The 24,959-nt window shown below is 45.2% G+C and overlaps 1 protein-coding gene across 2 annotated transcripts; it reads right to left on the bottom strand.

Moving 5' to 3' along the window:
• Positions 1-12,557: 12,557 nt before the first annotated feature.
• LOC102022310 lies at positions 12,558-14,946 on the bottom strand. 2 transcript variants are annotated; one of them, XR_001234325.1, is made up of 2 exons: positions 14,492-14,584; positions 12,558-12,930 (listed from the first exon to the last, which is right to left on the bottom strand). XR_001234325.1 is itself a non-coding variant. In XM_005386239.2 (2 exons), exons 1-2 carry the CDS (start codon positions 14,923-14,925, stop codon positions 12,923-12,925), a joined length of 396 nt encoding a protein of 131 aa, XP_005386296.1. In that variant the 5' UTR covers positions 14,926-14,946; the 3' UTR covers positions 12,558-12,922. The 2 variants fall into 2 exon arrangements, 1 of the variants encoding a protein (XP_005386296.1); XM_005386239.2 differs by having other exon boundaries at positions 14,538-14,946.
• Positions 14,947-24,959: the final 10,013 nt, after the last annotated feature.

Raw genomic sequence — 24,959 nt, 5'->3', positions numbered from 1 at the left:
AATTACTACCAGACAATGGAAGCAAGCTCCAAAAGCCTAAGAATTCTTTTTATGAGAAAAATGCTTATCCTTTTCTGGTGCTGGAAACTGAATCCAGGACCTCACACATGCTAGACAAGCACTCTTTCACTTGAGCTACATCCTTGGAGCTCTTCATTGTACTTTGAGGCAAGATCTTGCTATGATCTTTTGCAGACTGGCATAGAATTTGTGACCTCCTGCTGCAGCTCCTGAGTAGCTAGGATCCCAGGCAGGCACCACCTCACCTGGCTGAGAAAATCTTCCAATGAGAACCTGAATACTTCCTTTGTTCCTGGAATTAACAACGATGACGACCATAGGCCTGGAATTTGTTATTTCCACATTCATTATCATACGATGTAATCCTCAGAATAAACCTGTAGCACAAGCATCTTTTTCCATTTTACAAATGAGAGTTTGAAGCTTCAGAGGAGGCAAGCATTTACCTCAAGTTATCAAATCGTTCATGACAGGGCCAGAATTCTAGCTCATGTGTGTTTAATCCCAATCTTATACTCCTTCCACGGTGTTCCAATGCAAATTAAAAAAATCATTACGCTATTGAAGTCCATGGCCATTTCCTCCAGATCTTTAAATACCATGTTTCAAAGAGATTTCATCTGAGTCCTTGTAAGCAGTGGGTTCATCAGTTTGACTGACTGCTGCATTATTGGCCAAGACTGCCGTGTAGTGAGACTCTTCAGCGACCAGGCCCTGTCTAGTGTCCAGTGGCCAGTGAGGGCCACAGCGCTCAGGTTTGGGGTGGGGGGTCGTTAAGACAGGTTCTTGCTATGTAGTACAGGCTGGCCGGGACCTCGCTTATGTAATCCCAGGCTGGCCTTGAACTCAGTGCGATCCTGCTTCAGCCCCCCAGGGCAGGGATTACAGGTGTGTGTCACCAGGCACAGTACCGCTCAGCTCTCTTGGGTACCACAGTCTGCAGTGTTACATGGCAGCTTCTAACGAGCTGTGGTGAGTGTCTTTACCACACAGAAACTGAAGAGCACCATAAATCAGGGCTTCTTCTAAATTCCAAGACTTAGTATCCAGTCTACCATCGCTCATGACTTTAAAACTGTATAACAACGTGAGTGTGGAGGGGTGGGGAAGGGAGAGAGAACAGAGACAGAGCACACATGCAGCAGTAACAGGCTGGGTGTGGTCAACGTCTGACATTAGCTTTGCTTTGCTTTTCCTTTCTCAGTCTAGGCATTGAACCCAGAGCCTTGCACTGAGCTCCATCCTCAGCACTTTTGTATTTTTCATTTTGAGACAGGTTCTTGCTAACTCACTGAGCTCCCCAGACTGGGGTCGAATTTGCAACCCCTTTGTCTCAGCCTTACGAAGTGCTGAGATTACAGGCTCTCCATTCACTTTTAGCACTGCCTAACGTTCCCTGTAAGGCATAAGAAATGAAAGGGCCCACAAATGCATCTAAAGACTACGATTCCTTCTGCAGCGTGACTCTAGCACTTGTGCGCCTTCAGAAGCAATTTGAAGAATCCTAAGGCTGACTTCCCTACCGCACCTCGCATGGCCTTCCCAAGTAGTGATACTGCAACAAATACAAAGTGGCGAGCCCGGTTCTTGGAAGGAGACAGAGACAGCAGCAAGCCAGCCAATGCCTAGACGCAGGCACCAGGGGCTTGGGCTCCTCTGCCAGCACCAGCAGTGGTGAGGTTCCCTTCCCTGGTCAGCCATGAGGACGGTTCTTCCACTAGGGGAGAATCATCTGCGCATTAATCTGAATGGCTGAATGGTTTTCCACTGGGGGAAAAAAATCAGAGTAGCTTCGTGTAGATGGTCCTTCAACCCAGGGCAAAATTGCTGGAGGGTTATTGGCTAGTTTGGTTATCTCCACAAGTTTTATCTCCCACCCAGAGTTTCATCTAAAATACAGCAGTTTGTAGTTTGAATAAGACCTGCATGCGTGCATACACACACACACACACACACACACACACACACGCACGCACACGCCTGCTATCTGCTACTAACTCCACTCTAGTCTCAGGTCTTGCAGTCCCTTCTGCAGTGACCCTCCCCTGGTGTTCTGTCTGTGGCCATAATGTATAACTGCTTATTTCCCTCTGGTGCTGATCATTCTTCAGCCAGGGCAGATCCAGGCTTAGGTTTCAGAGACACCTTTTCCTTGTGGTCAAAGTCCGGATGCCAGAGGCAGCCGCGAAAAGGTACTAAGGTCGTAGTTAAAGCTAAAAAAATTGAGTACTGCCGGCCATGGTGGCACACTCCTATAATCCCAGCACTCGGGACGCTGAGGCAGGAAGATCATTGCAAGTTCAAGGCCAGCCTGGGCTACAAAGTGAGCTCAAGGCCAGCTTGATTGCATAGTGAGACCCTGTCTCAAAAAGAGAAAAGATAAAAGAAAATTAAAAAAAAAATTGAGTCCAAAAGAAGCCACTGATGCAGGGGAAGAGAAGACACCAACTCTGAGGCCCAAAGCTACAGTGGGACGGAGCAGAATAAACATAAATATGCAGAACGTGACCAATGTCCAAAGTTGACCAGGAGAAGCAATGTCACTTCAGCCTCCTTTTTTCTTTTTTCTTTTTTGAGACAGGGCCTCACTACATAATTCAAACTGCCTTAAACAGGCTGGCCTGCCTCAGCCTCTTGAGGGCTTGAATGACAGGTGTGCACCACGGCCCCAGGCTAGACTTTTCACTTCATTGTAAAAGTCTGATGAGGCAGCGTTCCCCAGAGGCTAAAAGCACAGACCCTGGAACCAGACCACGTGGATCTAAAGCCTGACTCTGGTCATGACTTTTGCGACTTTCATGAGGTTCCCCATCTGTGAAACGTGCGGGCTAGGTTTGTGATTGCAGGAGTGTTATGACCTATAAATAAACTAACACCTGTAGAGTGTCTGAATGAGTGTCCCTGCAAATAGACATAAACATCCAGTAATACTCACGCATGAGCCCAGAATCCAGAAAAGAACGAGCGTGCTGAGGTTGCAAGCGAGTGGAAGGGCCCTGGGCTGGTGTGTGTGGCCCGAGAGCAGCCCTCGCACAAGAGAAGAGAGGGGGAGAGCAAGCGTGTGCAGCATGCTGTGAGGTTTGGGAGCCTGAGAGGAGGGATGCCACCCAACCCAGCCGCGACCCTTTGCTCCCATCTGTGGCCAGAGAGGAGTGGAACCTGCTTGTTCTGAGATAAACCTTCAGGTCTTCAAGAGCTATCCTGTTCACATCTCCCTTCCCGGGCGATACCGGGCCGTTTCAAGGCAGCCGCCCGGGCAGAGCTCCCTGCAGTCCTCTCTGCCCGGGCGCGGTCACTGCCCCGGGGCAGCTCTAGAGCCCTTCCACTTGCCCATGTTTTCCATGCAAGTGTGTCTGAACAGGAAACACATTCCGAGGTCTGAGCGAACCCACATGAGAGGCAGTGAACCCCGCGAGACAACGCAGCAGCCCCTGAAACCAAGGGTGAGACAGGGCTGAGTGCGCAAAACACGCTCAGGTAAGGGCGCTACTGTCTGTGACACCAAGGGAACCAGGCTTTCTGTGCTTACGTTTCTTTTTTTAAAAAAACTGAGACAGGGTCTCATTGCGCAGTTCAGGCTGGGCTTGAACTCATGGTGGTCTCGGGCTCATGGAGGAAGCCTGGCTGTGCTTACATTCCTTAACTTTTAGAAACAGGAACACTCCCCTACCTACCTTGCTGGACTGCAATGCTGTGAGGATAATCAGATTGGTAGAGAAGACTCAGATAAGGTCTTCAGATAAAAAAGACAAGAAGAATGTGGTGTGGCTCTACGCCCCGTGCAGTGGAATTTGACCTTCTCTCATGCTACGGGATTTCGGATGCTCCAGTGGCATCCACAGTGTGCTGTCCCGGAAGGTGCACACGTGTCAGTGCACACAGATGCAAACCTGCAAAATAACAGGCGAGCTAAGTTACCTTGAGGCTCAGGCAATGGCCGCCCTTGGTTCTCCAATTAAAGTGTAGCCCCAGTACTTGGACAGGGGGCCCATTCCAGCAGTCCTAGCACTCTGGAAGGCCGAGGTAGGAGGGCCACAAGTTCAAGTCCTTCTTGGGCAAGTTAGCCACTTAGCTACTGAACCAAAAAAAAAAAAAGAAAAGAAAAAGAGGATTGAGGCTGTGGGTGGAACTCAGAGCAAAGGCCCCGGTTAGAAAAAGGTGTGTGTGTGAGTGGGGGGTACCCATGTAATACAGTGCTTTGGAGGCTGAGGCGAGATGACCACCTAAGCCTAGAGGTTCAAGGTTAGTCCGGGTAACATAGTACCGTCTCATCTCAAACAACAAATGGAAAAGTGACTTTGAGCCTGAGCACCAAAGGGGCGAGCATGTGGCCTGCCCTGCCGACTCACATGCAGCTGTGAGCCGAGGCTTCCAGGCCTTCTTGGAACCACAGCGCAGTGACCAGATGCAGGCAAAGAGGAGAGGAAGTGCTGGGACTGAGCTGCGCGTCTGCGGAGTGCTCAGGCCCCCTTCTCCGGAGTGGCAGCAGGTCTCGGAAGGAAGTAAGGTTGGCCTTAGTGCCTACTTCTGTTATTTTTTATGTTTTCCCTCCTTTTTAATCTTCCAGTTTCTTCAGAAATTCATTTATCTCTTTCAGAAGATGAAAGGGATCCAATAAGGTAATTCTCACTAATTTGTTAGAGAACTGGGGTGGGTTTGGGACCGTCCGATCTAAGAGATGAGTCTTAGGAAATGTCACTCGCTCGGGGATATAGTGACCTAAATACACGATTTAGTACTGATGGAGTTTCTGATTGGAGGCAGAAGCAATCTGGGACAAGAGCACCTTCCCGCCAGTAATGTTTTTATGTGCTGTCTATGTCATTTCTTTCATCTTTATAGCTTCAAACTTTTCAAAATCTTTCCATGAATATGGATTCATTGCTTTCCACCGAAGGCCAAAACGGGAGGGTGCAGAAGAATACCTATTTGTGCGTATGTGTGCTTGCGTGCGCATGGCTGTGCGTGTGCGTGTGTGCGTGCGTGCCTATGTTTCACTGGGGATTAAATCCAGAGTTTAACAAAGAGCTCCATCCCCAGCCCTCTTTTATTTTTATATTTTGAGATCCAGGCTCACTGAGTCTCCCTGGGGCCCCCAGGTCGGGAGTTCCCGCCTCACCCTCCCAGAATGCTCCGAGTTGGGGCCTGTGCTACCATGCCTGGTGGGATGACTTTTGTAGATAAGGAAATTGTGTCCTTGAGGAGTAGGTGACATGCCTGTCTTACGGTTAGTAAGAGCTGGAGCCAGGACTGTAACCCAGATCAGATCCTACATTCCACCCTCCTTTGGAATTTCATGAAGGAGATTAGGTAGTTTCAATTTTCTTTCCTTTCCTCCCTCCTTCCTTCCTTCCATCCATCCTTTGACACAGGGTTTCTGCAATGTAGTTTATGCTCGCCTTGACCTCACTATGTAGCCCAGGGTGGCCTCCCACTCACAGAGATCCTCCTGGCTCAGCTTCTCTTGTGCTGGAATTACAAACATATGTCACCACACTTGGTCAGGAGTTTTAATTTTTCAAATGACTATTTTAAGGTCAGCTTACAATGACTTCAGGGATAGCAGAAGGTTGTCCCAAGAGCTGGAGGTCTTATGTTCTTTCTTTCTGGGTCACTGTAAATTAGGTCGAAGGTATAGTTGACAGGGGTCTCCATTTACTCTCAACATAGAGGAAACATCTCTCCTTGCTTTTACAAAGATGAGTAAGACTGGTTTTTGTTCGTTTTATTTTTGTGTTCATGTTTTGGTTTTTTGAGACAGGATCTTGTTATGTAGCCCAGGCTGGCCTCGAACTCACAATGATCCTCCTGCCTCAGCCTCCTAAGTGCTGGGATTACAGGCATGTCCCACCACTCCAGGCTGGCATTTCTCAAAGTCTGTCCTCTAAGTGACCATGGCATCAGGGTCACTTTGCAGTGCCGTCCAGGGGCCGGATTCCCAGGTTCTGCACACACCTTCCCTCGGGGTCACAGAGCTGGGCAGAGCCTGTGTAGTCGGCTCTCTGGGTGACTGTGGTATAAATGTACACTGGGTTCCAGATCTCTTGCTCTCTGCACTAAGGCAACGGGAGTACTTGATAAATACTGGCTTCTGAAAGACTTCCGGATATACCGCATGAGAGCTACTGTGTGGCATTTCTTTCACATTTCTTCCCTTTCCGTAAAATCATACCAAGTAGTTTTCAAAAACCATGTAAACCTGTGCATACATTGTTGCAGAAATGTATTTTAAAAATGTATCTATATTTGGAGAAACCACTCTTCATTTCTTTCCCCTTTCTGCGCCATTCCCAGGGCTGCCTTCCCTCACCCACTGCGCCCCCATCATCTCTGCTGCACCCTAATCGCTCGTCTCCCCTGTACTTATGAACACACACATGTACACACACATGTACACACACATGCGCACACACACATGCACACACATGTGCTCACACACGGGTAGGAGTCACTTCTTGTCCTATTAAAGTAGAAAACAAAAAAATTTTTAAGAAACAGAAAACATTTAAAATCCTTTTCTGTGTTTTGCTTCTCTTATTCAATAAAACCTAATAGAAATGCCTCTGTGTTACAAGATTTAGCTCATGTATTCTTTTATTTATTTTTTTTGTCTTTTTGAGACAGGGTCTTGTTATGCAGTTCAGGCTGGCCTTGAGCTCACTTTGTAGCCCAGGCTGGTCTCAAACTCACAAGGATCCTCCTGCCTCAGCCTCCCAAGTGCTGGGATTACAGGTGTGCGCCACCATGCCTGATTCATGTATTCTTTAAAAAGGTTATGAATATTATCACAGCACAGATGCATCATAACTTATTCCATCATTCTCCATTGATGGGCGTGATTTCTTATGTGGTCCCTGCTGATAGGAACAATGCAGCAACTAACATCCTTGTCTATTGTGTATCTGCTTTATTTCTATGGCAAGATATACATTCTTATTCTTCCCCACATTTATTCCAAAAAATTTCAAACATATAGAAAAGTTAGAAAACTAGGGCGGCGAATTCTCATACACCCATCTTCTACATTGTATAGTTAACATTCTGCTCTATTTACTTTGTCACATATGTCTTTATTTCTCTATCAGTTCATCCCTCCTGTACCCCTCGCACTGGGCTTTATCCCTAGCTCATTTCATTTTTTACTTTGAGGCACTGTCTTGCTAAGTTGCCTAAATGGGAATTAACCGTATGATCCTCCTGTCCCTGGCTCCCAAATGCTGGGATTACAGACACGGCACCACATCCGGCCCATCTACTCATCTAACTCCACATTTCCTTTTTTTAAATTTTATTTCTTTTCTTTTGTTTTGTTTTTTGAAACAGAATCTCGCTATGTAGTTTAGCCACCCTAGAAGTCACTATGTAGCCCAGGCTGGCCTTGAATTGGCAGGATCCTCCTGCCTCAGCCTCCAGAGCACTGGGATGACAGGTTTGATTTGAAACCATGCCCAGTTTATCTTTGCACTTCAAATGAATTTTATCTGTACACTTCAAAGTAAACTGGGAATATAGTTTAGGAGTGAGTGGTTACCTAGCCTGAGGTATCATTAAAAAAAGGAAAAAAATAATAAAGTTTGCCAGCTATCGGTATACTATATCCCCAAATATGTAGCATGCATACCATCAGCTAGAATTTAATATTTGTTTAGGGTTCTTTTTCTTCTTCTCAGATAAAATTTACATTGTTTTTGTTTGTTTGTTTGTTTGTTTGAGACAAGGTCTCATGTAGTTCAGACTGGCCTTGAACTCACTATGTGGCTCAGGCTGGCTTCAAATTCGTGGCAATCCTCTTGCCTCAGTCTTCTGAGTGTTGGGCTTACAGGTAGATGGCACCACACCTGGCCAAATTTACGTTTAAGGAAAAGAACAATCTTAACTGTCATTTGATAGCATTAGACAAGTGGGTACAGGTTTGCTAGCCAAAGCATTGTGAAGACATAACCTATGTCACTGCCTCAGAAAGTGCCCTCACACCTTTCCCAGTTGGTCCCCTACCGCCCGGCTCCACTGGCTAACCGGCTTTGGCTGTTCTGGAATTTCACGTAAGTACCCTCAGTTAGCATGTACTCTTTGGTTTAGACTCATTTAATTTCAGGATCATGTTTTATAGATTTTCCTACAATGCTTATTTCCTGTTGCTGTTGTAACAATTTCCTTTTAATACTCCACGCTTGCAGTACACAGCGCTCCCATTCCTTGTATAGTGTTGGTCATGTGCTCAGCACACTTTAATTCCTGCGTTCACCCCATCCTTCCCCGCCCTCCATCTCTTAGTTCGCTTCCCCTTTGAGAAAGGCCTGTCTTCCTACTTCCTACTGCTTATCTTTTATTTTACTCTTCATTTACAGTTTGGGTTTCTCATACCAGAGAAACCACCGAATTTCAGTTTGTGTGTATGATTTATTTTACTTAGCATGATGGTCTCACAGTGCATCCATTTTTGTACAAATGACTGAAGTCTATCTTTTCTTTATGGCAAAGTAGTACTCCACTGTGTGTAAATACCACATGTTCTTCACCCATTCGTGTGCCGATGGACATATAGGTTGCTTCCAGAATACAGCTATTGTGAATTGCGCTGCTCTCAGCATGCAGACACATGTAGCACTGTGATACGACGTCTTGAACTTTTTTGGGAAGATATTTAGAAGGGAAATAGCTGGTCAAATGGAATTCCTACTTTCACCGTTTTGAGGAATCTCCACAGTGATTTCCACAGTGATTGTATCAGCTTACATCCTCAGCAACAATGGAGAAGTGTGTCTGCCCCTCTCAGCCCCTCCAGTATTTATTATTGTTTGATTTCTCGATGATGACCATTCTTTCTGGGGGGAGATGAAATCTCAGTGTTGTTTTAATTTGCATTTTTTTAATGGCCAAAAGATGCTGAGCATTTTTTCAATGATTTATTGGCTATTTTTACTTCTTCTGTGAAGTCTGTATTCATTTTACTCCCTTCCCCCCTTTTTTTTTGGTACTGGGAATCGAACTCAGGACCTCACACTTGCCAGGCAGGCGCTGTGCTGCTGAGCTATGTCCTCAGGCCCAACTTCCCCATTTTGTGATTGGGTTTTTTATTTTGGGGGGTTCTAGTTTCTTGAGTTCTTTATATATTCTAGGTATTAGTCCTCTGTCTGCGGAATAGCTGACATTTTTTTCTCATTCTCTAGGTTGTCTTCTCACTCTATTGGCTGCTTCTTTTGCTGTGCATAAGTTTTTAACTTGATACCGTCCTATTTACTGATCTGGGTACAATTTCTTGTCTAGGATTCTGTTCAGTTTTTGCCTACATCTATGACATCAAGAGATTGACCTATTTTATCTCCTAGCAAGTTAAGCGTTTCTGTTTTAACATTTAGTTCTTTGATCCACTTAGATTCTAGTTTAGTGCATGGTGAGAGATACCGGTCTAGATTCAATCTTCTGCATGTGGGAAGCCAGTTTTCCCAGCACCATTTATTAAAGAGGCTGTCTTTCCTGCTGTGTACAATTTTGGATCCTTTGTCAAAGATCACACAGTTAAATGTGCTTGGTGATTTTCCCTCACCCTTTATTATGTTCTATTGATCCTCATGTCTGTTTTTGTGTCAGCACCATTCTTAGCTTAGAAAACTGTGCAAGTTTTTGCTTTAAGGACAATTTAAAATTAGCATTCTTGCAGTTTTATATGTATTTTATTATTTTGTTTTATTTGCAATGCTAGGTATAGTTTTATTTTTGATAACTCTTACCTGCTTGTTTTCCAAATTCAACTTTTTTTTTTTTCTTTGCAATGCTGGGGATTGAACCCAGGGCCTTCACACTGAGCTAAATCTGCACCCCTTTTTAAAATTTTAACATTTGAGGCCAGGTGTTGTGGTACATGCCTATAAACCCAGCATTCAGGAGGCTGAGGTAGGAGGATAGGTGAAAGTTCAAGTTAAGCCTGGGCTACATAGTAAGTTCAAGACCACCCTGAACTGTATAGCAAGACCCTGTCTCAAATAACAAAACGAAATTTTTAATTTGAGACAGCGTCCTGCTAAGTCACTAAATTGCCTACACTGAGCTCAAACTTGCATCCCCTTGCCTCAAACTCCCAGAATTCTGGGATTACAGGCATGTGCAAATATCTGGCCCAAATAAACCAATACTTATTTTAGTCCTAATTCATACAAACGTAGTATTTCCCCTTTACAACTTTCTGTTATAAAAATTTAAACTAAAATAAAAATTTTCAACCAAAAAGTTTATATTGATAGCAAAATGTAATTCATTACATACATTTATAATATTGATTTTAAAGTGTCTTTTATTTCAATAAAGCAGTAGAAATGAGCAGTACAGTTATCCCAGCTATTCTTGTATGTGCATATATGTATTTTTCCCTTCCTTCTTTCTTTTTTTTTTCTCCTTTCCCTCATCCCAGTTGTTCCTTCCCTTTGAGGAATTTCTTTCCGTTTCACAATATCCATTGTACCCTTAGAATTTTATTTACTCTTTCAGATTCTTACAGTAGGAGTACAATATAGCATTTACACATGTGGGTCTGATTTATTTCACTTATGAGTATGGTCTCTAGTTGCATCCATTTACCTATAAAAGTCTCAAGTTTATCTTTTTTAATAGATGAGTAATACTCCATTGTATACAAATACTACAAATACCACATCTTTTTTTTTTCCATTCCTCAGCTGATGGGCTTTGGATCATTTCCAAGATTCAGCTATGACAAACTGCACTGTTACATACATGGGTGCAGGCATATCGCTCTGGTATGATGTTTTCAGTTCTTCTGGAAAAATACCCAGAAGGCAAATAGCTGGGTTAAGCGGAACCTCTAATCCTAGTTTTTTGAGGATTCTCCAGACTGATCTCCACAGTGGCTGCACCAGTCTACACTCCCACCAACAGTGGAGAAGGGTTCCTTTTTCACCACAGTCCTTCCAGTAATTGTTATTGGTTGATTTCTTGATGGTAGCCCTTTTTTAAAACCAATTTTGCATGCTTATATCTGGTAGTATGGACAGCTAATTTGAAGACAACAATATGCAGCATAACAACCACTGCTGAATTCCTATCATCTTGTTGCATGAAATTCTGTATCGCTTCTAATGTTTTTATTATTTTTTATTCTCTTAAAAAATAAAATGTCAAATCTATCCACACAAAGAAAATGTCCTTTGTTTCACAACATTCCAATTTTTCTAAAGATGATGAGGCTCTACTATTGGACTTTCACTAATGTTGCACATCACAAGCAAATAATGGTTGAGTCTGAGGTACTAGAAGAGTGTAAGCAAGAAACTAAACCAAACAACCAACAGAGCAAAGCAGAAGGCTACCGGTGTAGCTCAGTGCGGCCCTTCTATCGCAGTAGTGAAAAAAATAAAAAAAGAATAAGAAAAACAAAACCAGGCTGTATTCAATGGAACTACCCTTCTAATATTTTACATATGATTGATAGACAGACAGATAGAGAAAACCCCAAACTTCCAGTATTTGCTTTGTTTTGCCAACAGCCAAATCTTTTTCTCTCTTTTTTTTTGGTCCTTTTTTAAGGCAGGGTCTCGCTATGCAGTTCAGGCTGGCCTCGAGCTCACTTTGTAGCCCAGGCTGGTTTCAAACTTGCAACGATCTTCCTGTCTCAGCCTCCTGAGTGCTGAGATGACAGGCATGTACCACCTCGCCCCGCTAACTAAATCTTTTTTATGTTGTTTTGGGGTTTTCTGTTATTTTTTTTTTAAGACAGGGTCTAGCTATGTAGTCCAGGATGGCTTCAAACTCACTATGTAGCTCAGGCTGGCCTTGAACCTGTGGTGATCCCGTTGCCTCAGCCTCCTGAGTGTTGAGATTATAGGTGTGTGGTATCACACTCAGTTGCCAAAACTTATAGTGTCTTCTTTTTTTTTTTTTTTTTTTTCTGTAGTGCTAAGTGTGCAAGATCATTTAGGTTCAAGAATATTTTCTGGAAGCAATAGCTATTCTCTTCACTTTTTTTTTATTTTAATGATATGGAGAAAAGCGAAAAAAAGATGTAACCTGGCTAGATGAACTTCAACCAATCCTTATTTAATGATCATTTTTCTTTGTTTTCCTTTCTTTTGCCAAGTCTCCTTTTATTGCTCAAATTGGCCTCATCCTTATGGGCTCAAGGATCTTCTTGCTTCAGCCTCCCAATTTTCTGGGATGAGAAGGATGCACCATCACATCCAAAGGCATCAAGGTGCATAGACACTTCACCTTCCAGCTGTTTCATTACAAAGTACCATTGATGGGTCACAAAATAGGGTGGGATTCAAAATAGGAAGGTTAAGGAGACGAGAGCAGCGGAGAAGAGGATAGAAGTAGAGAAGGTGCTAGAAGTAGAAGTAGATAAGGTGCTAGATCTGGAGCTAAGGAGAAAACCCAGCTTAATTCTGGAAGAAAACATACATAGGATAGCACGCAAGGCAGAGTTGCTGTGGAGGCACATTCCAGGGAAATCTGAAGAGATTACTTTAATAATAAACCATGCATTCTTCAGCGAGCCATCGCAGGATTAACTACCCCTTTCCTAGTTTGCGAGCACAGTCCATTTTATTTATTTTTCCTTCTCTCTCACAGACAAGTTTTGCTTAAAGGACAACTGCCATGCAAGGACCATAGTTTCTCACACATTGCATTGAATTTTCTTTGCTTTAATTTTCTAAACATAAATTTTGGTGGTGACAAGAGAAAGCCGTGGCTTACGCAGATGAGCGTCTGTGTGGGCTTGGGTGAGTCTCCAGATGCAAGGGTGTTCACTCCGGACTCTGGGTAACCAAACAGCGCACACTTGACAGGAAGCAGCACCGCCCAGGACAGAAACAGTTAAATTTATTTTCATTCTTTCTTTTCTTCTTAATGTGAGCAGGACACTGAATTACTGCCAGAAGCAATATCAGCACCCTAGAGATATAAAAATATACTTCAAACCAGAATTTTCTGCTGTCAAGTCCTAGGATTTCTGTGTAAAAAAAGAAGTGTCCGTTTTAAGCTGTGCGTGCAAGCTCACGGCTCACAAACTGTTTCACCAAAGTCTTCTCTTCAAACTGCAGCTCATAGCAGATGGGATCATCCCCCCAGCCCCGCCTTTGAGACAAATCCCTTCCATTTGATGATGTACAACATAACATAACATTCCTTGGTAAGAGTCTTTGAATTTTAAAAAATAGATGTGGGTGGCCACTCCTTTTTTTTCTTCTGAGGTGTGTGCGTGTGTTGTTTGTTTGTTTGATTTTGCTTTGCCTTTTGCAGCTCTGGGGATGGAACCCCAGGGCCTTGTCCTTTTAGGCAGGAACCCTACCACTAGCTACCTCCTCCGCCAGGGTGCACACTTCTGAGAATGTATTGCATATTGGGTTCAAAGGGACCCATTGGTTTTGCATCATCAAAGCTCCTATTTGTCTGAAATCAGTTAGCACCATTGTTTTCCTATTTGGTCTTTAGAAGGGAACCATCTCTCTGGACTTGTAGATTTTAAAAATAAAGGGCTATGTCCTCACTACTACCAGAATTAAAATTCTCTGCCTAAATTTTATATGTACTTTCATAGGACTAAAATTTATATGCTTCTTGTCATTCACACGAAGTCATTTTTTTAATAATAGCAAATTACCTCAGAGCAGTATTGAAAACCGTCAGCACCACTCTGTGAAGCCCTGCACGCCCAGGTGTGGGGAGATGATGTCCACAGCAGGAGCAGCAGCGGACTCCAGCTCGCTGCTGCCCCTCGGCCGGCTCACTGGCTGCTCTTAGTCTGACCTACTTGCAAGCGGGGACTGCCACTCACATGGAGCTACCCCAAATTACACAGTGGCTTTGCAATCCGGGCTAGGCACCGACCGCAAAATACACCCTCGGTGTCCCATAAGGGGATTTGAACCCTCAGTTTTCAGCGGTAAAATGCAAAGCCATTGTGTTGCTTGTTCACTAAAATCAATGTCCCCCTCCCAGCCAAGTCACTATGTGGCATTTTCATATTTAGTGCATTCTGTCTCAGACTCAAAAAAAAAAAATTAAAAAAGGGAGACAGACATAGCTTTCGCAAGAACAATTTCATAATATTTACAAGCACCAGAGTTTCTAGGGATGTTATGATCCTGATATTTAAGGATGAAGAAAATGTGAATTCCTAGCTTATAAATGTTCCCTAAGATACGCTGCGCAGGACCCTCTGCTGAGGACATAAATATGTCAGACTTTTAGAATACTTTATCTCCCACATTTCATTTCTTACGAGAGGGTAGGAAACGCTATGGAAATCAGTGCAGATAAAGCCGTATGTCTGCGTGTGGATGTAGATACAGGGTAATACATGATCTTTCTTGTTAGATGTGTATCTCATTTAGATAGTCGATACAGATGTGAACGCATTTTGTTTATACCGATCTCAGAAAGAATACTGTCCTTGCATATGCATACACAGGATTAAATTTCCTGCACAAATAGGGGTACTTTTCATACGCACCCGTAGATTTCCGTGCCGTTTCGGTGCATGCACAGCCATCACTCACCTCCGGACCTAGCAGATGGGCGCCGGACCCGGCCGGCAGAAAGTGAGCGGTAAGGCGGCTCTGTGCGCGCCGGGCCCCGGGGTGGGGAAGCCTCTGCGCCACATCGCCCCGAGCGAGCGGCCGTGCGGGACGCTCGGGAGCCGCGGCCCGGCCCCCCCGGGGCCCCTTCCTGTCCTCGCGTGCACCGCGCCCGCCCCGCCTCGGGCCGGGCCCGCCCCCGGAGGCAGGAAGGAGTTAAGTTTGGGCGACTCGGCAGACGCGCCGAGGGGGAGTTGCCGGGCGCAGGCAGCGAAAACATCCCGGCCGCGCATTCCTGGGGCGCCCGGGCTGCCAGCCTCTGATTAGAACCGTGCCTCTCGCGGCGGCTACTTAAGCGGCGCGGCGTCATGCTCGGCCCGCGCCGGCGCTAGGAGCGGTGAGTACCCCGCGAGGGCCGCGCGCCGGGTTTCTTGCTCTTTCCTTTTGCGCCCCCCGCCCCCGCCGCTTCACGGTCGACTTGGGTGCAGACCTGGGGCTGCGGGAATCTTAGAAGTGAGACCGTGCCCCGGGACGCCAGCAGGTTTGCGTCCCGCGTGTGCGATGAGCCCACGGACCTTTGGGTCCTACTCCCGATGCCCATCTGTGACACTCAGCGAGCGCCTCCTTTGTGTGTGTGTGTGTGTGTGTGTGTGTGTGTGTGTGTAAAAGCGCCGTGGGGTGGCCCTGGTAGGACCCTAGGACTCTAGTGTGCCTGCTGACCGCTTAATTAACTCTTCGAAGCGTGTTTATTTTTGCCAAGCGACAAAGGCTGGGGACCCGGCTTGTGCCTAGGAGGAGCCTTTTGCTGGTGACGGACGTGTGGCATTAAAATGTGAACTTTGTCTTACACTAGCATTCCTAAGAAAGTATCAGTCCAAGGGACTTAACGAACTCGTTTTAGATCCCAGAAGTACTTGCTTGATTGCTGTTGACCGGTTGGAAAGATTAAGCATTGTAGAAAAGGGGGCAAAAAGAACGGGTTAAAATCTTGGAGCTCTCGTCAGCATAGCGGTTTGCATAGCATAGAGCTGACTGTGTTATTTGTTTCTGCTGTCTTTCCTTCCTAATTCCCAGCCTGGAATTCAGGTCCGTGGTCGGTTTGACCAGGGAACTGTTTGGCTCCAAAGAGAAATTTAACTCGGTTAAAAGCACTTAAAGAACCTGGGTGTCGTCTTCACCCTGTTACCCTTCCATCTTTGCCGCTTTCCCTTCACTTGGGCTTGGAAGGAAGAGAGTCTGTGTAAAGGGAGGAGAGCAGGAACCAGCTTCCAGGCAGATGGAAAGACTTAACAGCTATGGAGGGGCAACTTCATGCATAGTAAATGTTGCTAGTGCTCTATAAAGTGACTTAATGAAAAAATTTCTGGCCCAAATCAAGCGAAGTAGGAGGACGAAGGAGAAAAGGCTCAGGCAGAACTCAAACCGATGTAATTAATGGCAAAGAAGGCAGCAACAAAAATACCTTCTAGATCTCTGATAAGGCTTCTGGAATGGCTTTGATAGGATACCGAATTGATTTCTTTCTTGCCTTCCTTTCTTTTTTAGACAGGGTCTCTTTCTGTAGTTCAGGCTGGCCTCGAACTCAAAGCAGTCCTCCTGCTTCAGCTTCCCAAGTGCTGGGATTATAGGTACAGATTTGGGGTGCCATGACCTGCTAGTCTTGTAATACTGAGCTTAGTTCCCCACCTAAAGCATCTGTTGGTTTGTAGAGAAGAAGGAACTAGTCCAGGGTGGAGTTGACCCGCACCACTACCAAATGGCTGGCGGGCCACCATGTGACTTACCCTTGATTAGGCTGCCTTGCCGGAGGCTAGGTGTCCCACCCATCCCACAGCTTCTGTCTCTCCGCACAGAAAGCAGATAGGCCTGAAGGACACGATGAGCAAGTTTACTGCCCAGCTCTTGTAGGAGTATTTGAGATTTGAGCTCTATTGGAAGAAAGATCTATTGGGCCCAGTGGGGGGGGGGTATGTGCAGGAAACCAAGCCGCATTTCCTACAACTCGGAGAGCAAGAGCACAGTATAGCAAGTGTGTTAGAGAAGGTGTGAGGGGAACCCAAGGTCTTACTTCTTCCAGCTTCCTCATCAGTTTTTGCCTATCTGCATGAAGCCACCTGGACTCTTTTCCTTGTGAACAATTTCCTTGGTGAGTAACTTTCCTCTTCTCTTCTTAGTCAGAGCTATCCCTTCTTATCCAATGACTGCCCTAGAAACTAGTACAGTAAGCTACACTCTTACCTTTTATTGTGTGGCCAGAAGTAGGTGGCAGAGGAATGCTTGCCACTTTGAGTACTAGCAACAAGCATTTTCAATTTTGGTGACTTCTGACACAACACGCTTGATTTTCATCTGAGGACGTAACTGAGGGAAAGAAGGCACAACATTTTTAGAAAGCGCTGTCTGATTTGTGAACAAAATCCATACTTTGCCTTCCTATAGGGACTTTATGAGCACCTGCATTAAACTAAAATGCTGAATTCCGTGCATTGGACCTGTTTTTGTCTTGCTCCAAAGGTTGAGTAGATTTCCATTTTGTTGGGCTTGAAGGGCTCTGCTTTTAAGGCACTGCTGGCAGGAGGGTGGCACAGGGACCTTTGGAAGCTGCTGACCAGCTGGTCAGGGTGACATTTATTGGCCTGCTCAGCCATGCCTCAATTATCTGAAAACTGAGAGAACAGGAAAACATACGCTTTGTCCAGTGGCCCATGGCCAGTAGGAGGCTTTGTGAAGATTTGGGCTTGGCGGGGGACATGACTTGCTCTGTTTCATTTTTTATCCCTCCTCATACGTCTGTAAGCCTAAGTTTTCTGCTATGGTTGCTTTGACTTGAACGGCTTTGAAGGAAGGCCCGTGTGTTTCTTTTCGTCGTTATTTCAACCTGGAGATTTAATGATTACTTTTCTTAAAGACAAAGCTAAGGGGCTGAAATGCACAGGAAGCTACTGAAGCCCGGGCTCTCCAGGGGTCGTAGGTGCCCGAAGCTCCCCAGCACTCGAGTGTCCCTCTCTGGAGGTTTGCAGGGGAGCTGACCCGGGAGGTTTAGGTAACTGGCTAAACTCATCTGGCTTTCCAGCCCGCGCACAGAGCCAGGATGGGACCAGATTGGCAATACGAAGTACCTGAATAACAGGATGTGGCATTTTAAAATTCTCTCTGGCACTGCTGTGTAAGTCTAAAGTTGCAGCAGAGGCACTGAATGGCCCAGAGGCTGGCCACATCCATGTGAAAGAGCTTTAACATCCGATGTGTACGTTTCAGGGAAGCCTCAATTATGGTAAGGTGTACTGATGTTAACCACAGGGGTCAGAACAAAAGCAGGTTATCATATCCCCTCTTGGAGCTCAAAAACAGCCAAATTCCTGGCACGGAAAAAGATGATGCCCGGTGTGGATCTAAAGGGCTGCTGGCATCTCTGCTGGAAGCTGCCGCTCCGGGGGAGCGCTTGAAAGCCTGGGTGCGGAGGTCTTGTTCCTTGGTTCAAATCCCATCTACACAACTGCTGGTAAAATGACCGTGGGCACATTGCGTAACCTCTCTGCGTTCTTATCTGGAGAAGAACAATAGTATCTACCCTGAGGTTCCTGGGAAAAGAAGTTAATCTAAAGTGCTTAGAATATTCCTTCTGGTTTAGAAACATTTGCAAGCTGGTTTTTTTTGCCCCCTCAACCAGTGAATTATATGTCTTTGTGAAAACTGAAGGCAAATACAGAGTTTTCTCATCAAAATTGGATACCACCCACCTACCTGAAAAATGTTAATCATTCAAGCACTTAATGTTAACAAAGCTGGGGTGTTTGCTTGTCTTCACGCTAGAACAGCCCGGGAGTTACTCTGTGTTCTGGACCTGGCCGCCTGCTGTTTGGTTTTGGTCAAAATGACCTCTGGTCGCGTTTAAGTCTTCTGCACACTCTCTGAGACTCCCTGCAGAGAGGGAGCAAGCCTTCCCCTGAAGTCAGCATTCTAGCCGAGGAAGTGGGAAGGGGGGACCACCCGGGCTACACTGAGTGACTGGCCTAGACAGGAAAGTTCTTCCCGGCACACGCAGAGGCCCGGGCTATCCTTGCCCTCACAGCTCGGCAGCGTGCCACGACTACTCCCCTTCCCGCATCCTTCTGCGACCCTGGAAGGAAGCCTGCCTCTCCTACGGCCAGCAGAATCTCAGCAAATTGCTTCCTGGTCTAAAAATGGATGTTACTAAGTGAAGCACAATCTCCTTTCTCCTTACCATCACCCTTCCCCCATCCCTCTAACTCATTTTCATCACAGTACTTAACTTTCTAATCTTTGCTAGCCTTACCTTATGTAGACAGCAAACTATGAAGGCTTATAACATTTCATAAACATAAAGCTATTGCCTCAGTTTAGCAGGCTGGCAAGTTTTCTGTACTGTTGTAATTTACACAAACTAGCTGGAGGCAAGTGACCTTTAGCTGACGTAAGCTGGTAAGAATTCTGAGTAAAGGGGCAGGTTGAGTGACTGTTAAGTTGTAAGGAAGTTACCAGGAAGCAGAATGTCTGACAGCTACCACCTATATTTTCAGGTAACCATAAAGTAAAGAGAGAAGGGTGAAAACAGTTTGTTTTATTTAGTTACTTGGGTTTTTTTGAGACAGGGTCTCACTCTATAGTCCAGGCCTGCCTTGAAACCACTATGCAGTCCAGACTGGACTCGAACTCGCAGTGATCCTCCTGCCTCAGCCTCCTGAGTGCTGGGTTTACAGGCATGTACCACCAGGCCTGGCTGGAAGTAACAGTTATAGAAAGTTGAGTTTAAAATATTGTTCAGTGGTTGGGGTAAGGCTAAGCTCAGTGGTAGGGCTTAGCGTGCAAAGGCCCTCTGTTTGGACTCTAGCACAGCAAAAATAAATAAATAAATTTCTTTAACCTGGAAGAAATTTGGGTGATGGCTATGCAGTTTAATGTTTTCTTTTGGTAAAAGGCTACTCAATTCTCTAGCAATATAATGCAAAGTGTTACACCAGAATGGCCTTAGATTCTTATGTGACTGATAAACTGCCATCCATAAGTTCACAAACAAATGAACTGGCTCAGTCCCTCAAGCCTGGACACTTCCTAGTTAGTTGGTGTGTATTTCCCAGCTAGAGAGAACTTAACCAAGACCGTGGTTCTCAGAGTGTAGACTCTGTCCCAGCTCCTCTGAGCCAAACTCTAGCAGAAGGGTCCAAAAAGTTCTCCATAGAATCTAAGCGTAACTTTTGAAGTTGTTTTATGCTGCAGCTTTTCAGTGGAAAGCAAAACAAAGTACTTTAATCCCTACAGTCATAGAAATAATAAAGCAACTGGATTTAAATGCAGTTCACTTTAATTGAATCTTAGCATCTAGAAAGCTGAACCAGCGCAGATGTGGGACATTCTTCCCAGGATGCCAAGCAGGGCTTCCTTGATGCTAGAAAAACCAGTATACTTTTATTTTTATCTTATCACCTCACTTCTAAGTCCTTTCTACTCTGTGGGGTTTTTGAAGAGTTTAATCTCTATTTATTAGGAGACTGTCCTCATTTCTACTTATTTAAAAAGACTACAGCAAAGCAGATCATTACCTTGAACCAGATGGTTGTCTCTGATCCATAAAATAGTTTATGCTGTTTTTCATGCCATGTGCAGAAAAAGTGTAGATGGAGGCCCCTCCATAAATGAATGGACCACACGTAGTTCTTATGGAGTTTTGTGTTTTATGAAGCACGGTTCTGCTCTCCCATTTGACTGTCATATTGAGGGACTTGTCATAGGAAGTTGAGCTCCACTTTCCCCTCCATCTGATCAGTAGCTGTCAGGTTGGCCAAGATCATACTGTTAAGTGGTACGGCCAGGATTCAAACGTGAGTTTTTCTGACTTGAATCTTGGTATTTATCTGAATATTCAGTAAGTACGTATATGTGGAGTGTGGTGCTGGGTTGGCAGTAGAAAAATATCCCAGTGAGTGGAAATAAAAAAAGTCTTCATGTGAGGCAAAGCATGTAGAATCCAGAGCCAACCGACCCACACTGGAAGGCAGCTCTGCCCTTTCTCACTCAGACTTGCCGCCACACCCACCTTGCACGCCAGCCCTGAGAGTGACTGGTGTCCTGCGGAGAGTGAAGCTTAGCAGAGATCCCACCTCAGACCAAAAGCACAGGGCGGGATCTGGAAGCTGCGGACTGGAATTCCAGCTTGGAGCAGGCAGCACGGCTTCGTGGTTCAGAGCTTCGGTTCTAAACTACCAGTGACGGTGTCTGGTGTCTTCAAGCCCACTTCGAGGCGGGAGACCAAGCTGCGTAAGGTCAGAGCCGCACTCTCTGCACTAGGCAGGTGATTGGCTTCAAAGTTAACCCTAAAGGAAAAACAAAACTTCCCCAGAGGAGCTGCTGCTTTGGACATGCACCTGTCTAGAACTACTTTTCTCCCTGCAGTAACTAAGATAAGCTGATATTTAAAAATGCTCTTGTTTTTATTGTTAGTGAGTGGGATGAAAATGAGGCGAACTTTTCTTTCTATCTTTTTTTGTTTTGTTTTGTTTTTCTCCGGTACCGGGAATCGAACTCACGACCTTGTGCTTGCCAGGCAGGCGCTTTGCCGCTGAGCTAAATCAGCTCCTTTTCTTTCTATCTTGAAGCGATGAAATGAGCAAGTCCACGGGGAATGTGACAGTGCTTCAAAGGCCGCAGAGATGTACAGGGCGCTGCTTTAAACAGGCAGGACGGCTGAGTCCCCTTCAGGGCGAGAGCTGATGTGTACCCAAGTGCTGGAAGGTGAAGAATAAGCCCTGTCTTGTGTCCGGCAGACATAGCTGCCCTCCCTCTCTAAATACTTCATGCAAGTGACCTCACTCCCTTTTCATGTTCTGAGTGTCCTGTTAGGGAGACCAAGATCTGTTCTAATATTCTATAGTGTGTGAGTCAGATGCTAACGTGCTTTTTCATATCCCTTAGTGGAATGAGTGTCAGTAGAGAGAAGGGGCTGTCAGGAGAAGACAGAGCAGAAATAATTCCACGCGAGGAGAAACGAGCCGCGTGTGTCTAAATGAAGGTCAGAGAGCTGGCATAGTCATATGAGGAACACGGAACCGGTTTGGCTTTGGGGTGCAGGGTTAATGCAGTGGGGAAGCACACTGTTGTCCTCCAGGTCCGCTCAGAAGTCACAATGGCTGTACCTGTCAGGTACTTAAGTATCTGTGCTTTTGAGGAAAGTCCCAGTGGTGTTCAACTATATTAGCACTTTTATGGCTACCATTGTTATACATTTTATTTTTGGTTGCTCCCCCTTTCCTTCTCAAGTTAAGTATGTTAAATGCAAGCCCATTTTTTTGTTCTTTTTCTTGTGGTTGTTTATTTTGCCTTGTTTTTTTGAGACAGGATCTCACTATGTAGTTCACCTGGCCTTGAATTCAGTATGTAGCCCAGGCTGGCCAGTGAACCTCCTGCCTCAGCCTCTTGAGTGCTGGGAGACAGGCCTGGGGAACCATGCCCAGCAGTTCTTTTTAGTTTTTGAGACAAGGTCAGTGAGTTCAGCCTTGCCTTAACTCACTTGGATCCACCTTGCCTCCTGAGGGCTGGGATTACAGGTGTGCGCCATTACACTCAGCATAATTCCATTTTTGAAGTAGAAAGCAAATAGATAACTGATAGAGCAGGTCTTCTTTCAGTGGTTGATAATAAGCAGGTTCAGTATAGATTTCTGCCTAGGCCAGAGTTCAGCCATTGGTAAAGACTCCTTGGAGAACATACCTGTAGCTTGAACTGGAATGACAACTAATGTCCAAGTAGCCTTCTGCCTGCTTAACTGCCTGGTGACTTTTTGGAGGAGGATTCTGATTTAGCTAGCGATGTGCAGTTCCCAGTGACTAAAAGCCAGCTGAATTGAAAATTCTATGCAGATATTTGCTTTGTCCCAACTAGGGGACACATGTCAGGTACTGCCTACAGGAAAGCTAGACAAAAGGACAACCGCCCAACTGACCTGTGATTTTACTGTAACTGAATGGTCCAGGGTTGGATGGGTACAGAGGAAGAAAAGTCACTGAATGTGTAACGGGCATGGCTTTTAAGGGGGCAGTGGGAGTCAGGTAAGCAAGGCAGGATGAGAAAGTGCACTGTAGCAAGAAGCGCAGGTGGGCAGGTGCGGGACATGCCCAGGGAAGGAGGGCTGGCTGCTGACCAAGACCACACAGGTGGAGGGGACAAAAGCATGATCTCCTTGGTTCAATTTCCAGGAGTGCCCCTGAAAACAAGCAAAATAAAGAAAATGTTTGGCCAACCTTGTAATGAGGAACGCAAGAGAAATGTATATTACCTTTATTTTTAATTTTTTATTCACTTATTTTTTTTGATACAGGGTGTTGCTATGTAGTTCAGGCTGGCCTCAAACTCTCAGCACTTCTCCTACCTCAGCTGCCTGAGTATGCACCACGGCCAGCAGAAAATGTGTATTACTTTGAATGTTTTATTTATTTATTTATTTATTTTGTCTTTGTGAGACAAGGTCTTGATATGCAGTTCAGGCTGGCCTTGAGCTCACTTTGTAGTGTAGGCTGGCCTCGAACTCCCAACAATCCTCCTGCCTCAACCTCCCAAGTACTGAGATTACAGGCATGCACCATGCCCGGTTTATTTTGGTTTTTTTTTGGTTTGTTTGTTTGTTTTTGTTTTTGTATTCGTTTTTTGAGACAGGGTCTCACTCTGTCGTTCAGGCTTGCCTTGAACTCACTGTGTACCTCAGACTGGCCTGGAACCCGTGGTGATCCTCCTACCTCAGTCTCCTGAGTGCTGGGATTACAAGTATGTGCCAGCAAGCCCAGTTTCACCTTTAATGTTTTAAAATGCCCTGCTCTTTATTAGATAATATAGAGTTTAGACAAGTATGGTAAATGACTCTCTGGTCTCAAAAGTTTTACTGAATTGAGAGAAGTGTTTTACATAATGAGAAGGCAACATACTCAACGTGGAGAAATAGTACAGCTAGTAAAAGGCCCCACTGTAAGTGGACTTCAAAGGAGTTTAAGTAGGTATCAGTATCGGGCTAGGAAGGCAGCGTTCGAAGGCATAGTGTGACCCTGTTTCTGTTGAGAGGAAACAGAAGTGACCAGCCTTTTTAGAGAGTGGGTGGTGTTTATTCTGCAGCCGGGTTGGAAGGGCTTTGGATCTCCGCTTGAGTACGAATGCAGAAATTGAACCCTGATAACCTGATTAACACAGTCAGGAAGGCTGGGAGGCCGGCGGTGCGCGTGTGCAAAATTTGTTCGTAAGAGAAGCTCAAGTACGACTAACACCGCTTACGCTTTTAGTTCTCATTGAAACCGTTTTGAGGAGAGGGAAGAATTAATTCCATGTATTTCAATATATTAGCAAGTACCTGTGCTACATGTGTGGAAAAGCGAAAGTGCCCTGTAGCAGGAGTCGGCTAATCACAAGGGGCAAGGAAAGTGTTACAAGGTGGTGCAGCTTTTAGGGGAAAGGGAATTTGGAAGAGCCGGTTGGGGAGAGATGCTAGAACACAGAAAAAATGTAGGGATCTGGGTGTGGTGGTCTGTGCCTATAATCTCCATATTTGGGGAAACTGAGGCAGGAGACCTGCAAATTCGAGACCTGCTTGGACGATTTAGTAAGACTCCGCCTTGAGATTTACAAAATTTGAAAGGGTTGGGGATATATCTCAGTGCAAAGGCCCGAGGTTCAATCCCCAGTACCACCAAAACAGTGTGGTGGGAAGACTAAAAGTATGCAAATAAAGGGAAATTATGAGAAACAGAGGGCCAACGGTTTGCCAGACTCAGTGGACATGCAGACAATCTAGGAATGAAACTTAGCTTCATACAAAACTATGGACTACATATTGCAGCTCTTTTGGCATATCCATGTGCAAAATAAATTCTGTAAGTCTGCTTTTAGTTAGTATATAGCGATGCCGACATTTAGCTTTCCTTTATTTTTCTTGTTGCAGTACTGGGGATTGAACCTAGGGCCTCACACATTCTAAGCAAATATTCTACAGCTGAGCTATACCCGTCCGCCCTCAGTACTCAGCTTTCTACACAAAACTGTTTCATAGAAATAACAGACGTGACCAAGACCCATTTAGACTCTGGACTCTTGGGCGTCATGCAGCTTTTACAGGGCTCCCCATCGCTATTGTGGGGCTGGGGGACTGCAGACGAGACGGAGTGTACCTGGTGTCCCACACTAATGCTCTTACAGGTAGGTAGTGCTTTTCGACCAACACGAGCCGTGAGCTCCTGGTTACCTTTTCATGATGAATCTGAAGTTCGAAAGTTTGACCTAACGTGGTCTGAAAGTGACTCTTGTTTTTTTAAAAGTGACTCTTTCGTATTCTTAGAGAATCTAGTAAATGACAATACATGAAGCATGTTGGGTTCTAACATACAGATGTTTGCATCGCCCCTGAGTTGA

Source organism: Chinchilla lanigera, unplaced genomic scaffold, assembly GCF_000276665.1.
Source record: "Chinchilla lanigera isolate Chin_1 unplaced genomic scaffold, ChiLan1.0 scaffold00025, whole genome shotgun sequence".
NCBI lineage: Eukaryota > Metazoa > Chordata > Mammalia > Rodentia > Chinchillidae > Chinchilla > Chinchilla lanigera.
The sequence above is the reverse complement of the archived record's forward strand: the minus strand, read 5'-3'. Positions and strand labels throughout refer to the sequence as shown.

Bases quoted from the DNA above. Each gene is read 5' to 3' on its own strand.
- LOC102022310 (XM_005386239.2), bottom strand. From the start codon at position 14,925: ATGACGCCGCGCCGCTTAAGTAGCCGCCGCGAGAGGCACGGTTCTAAT.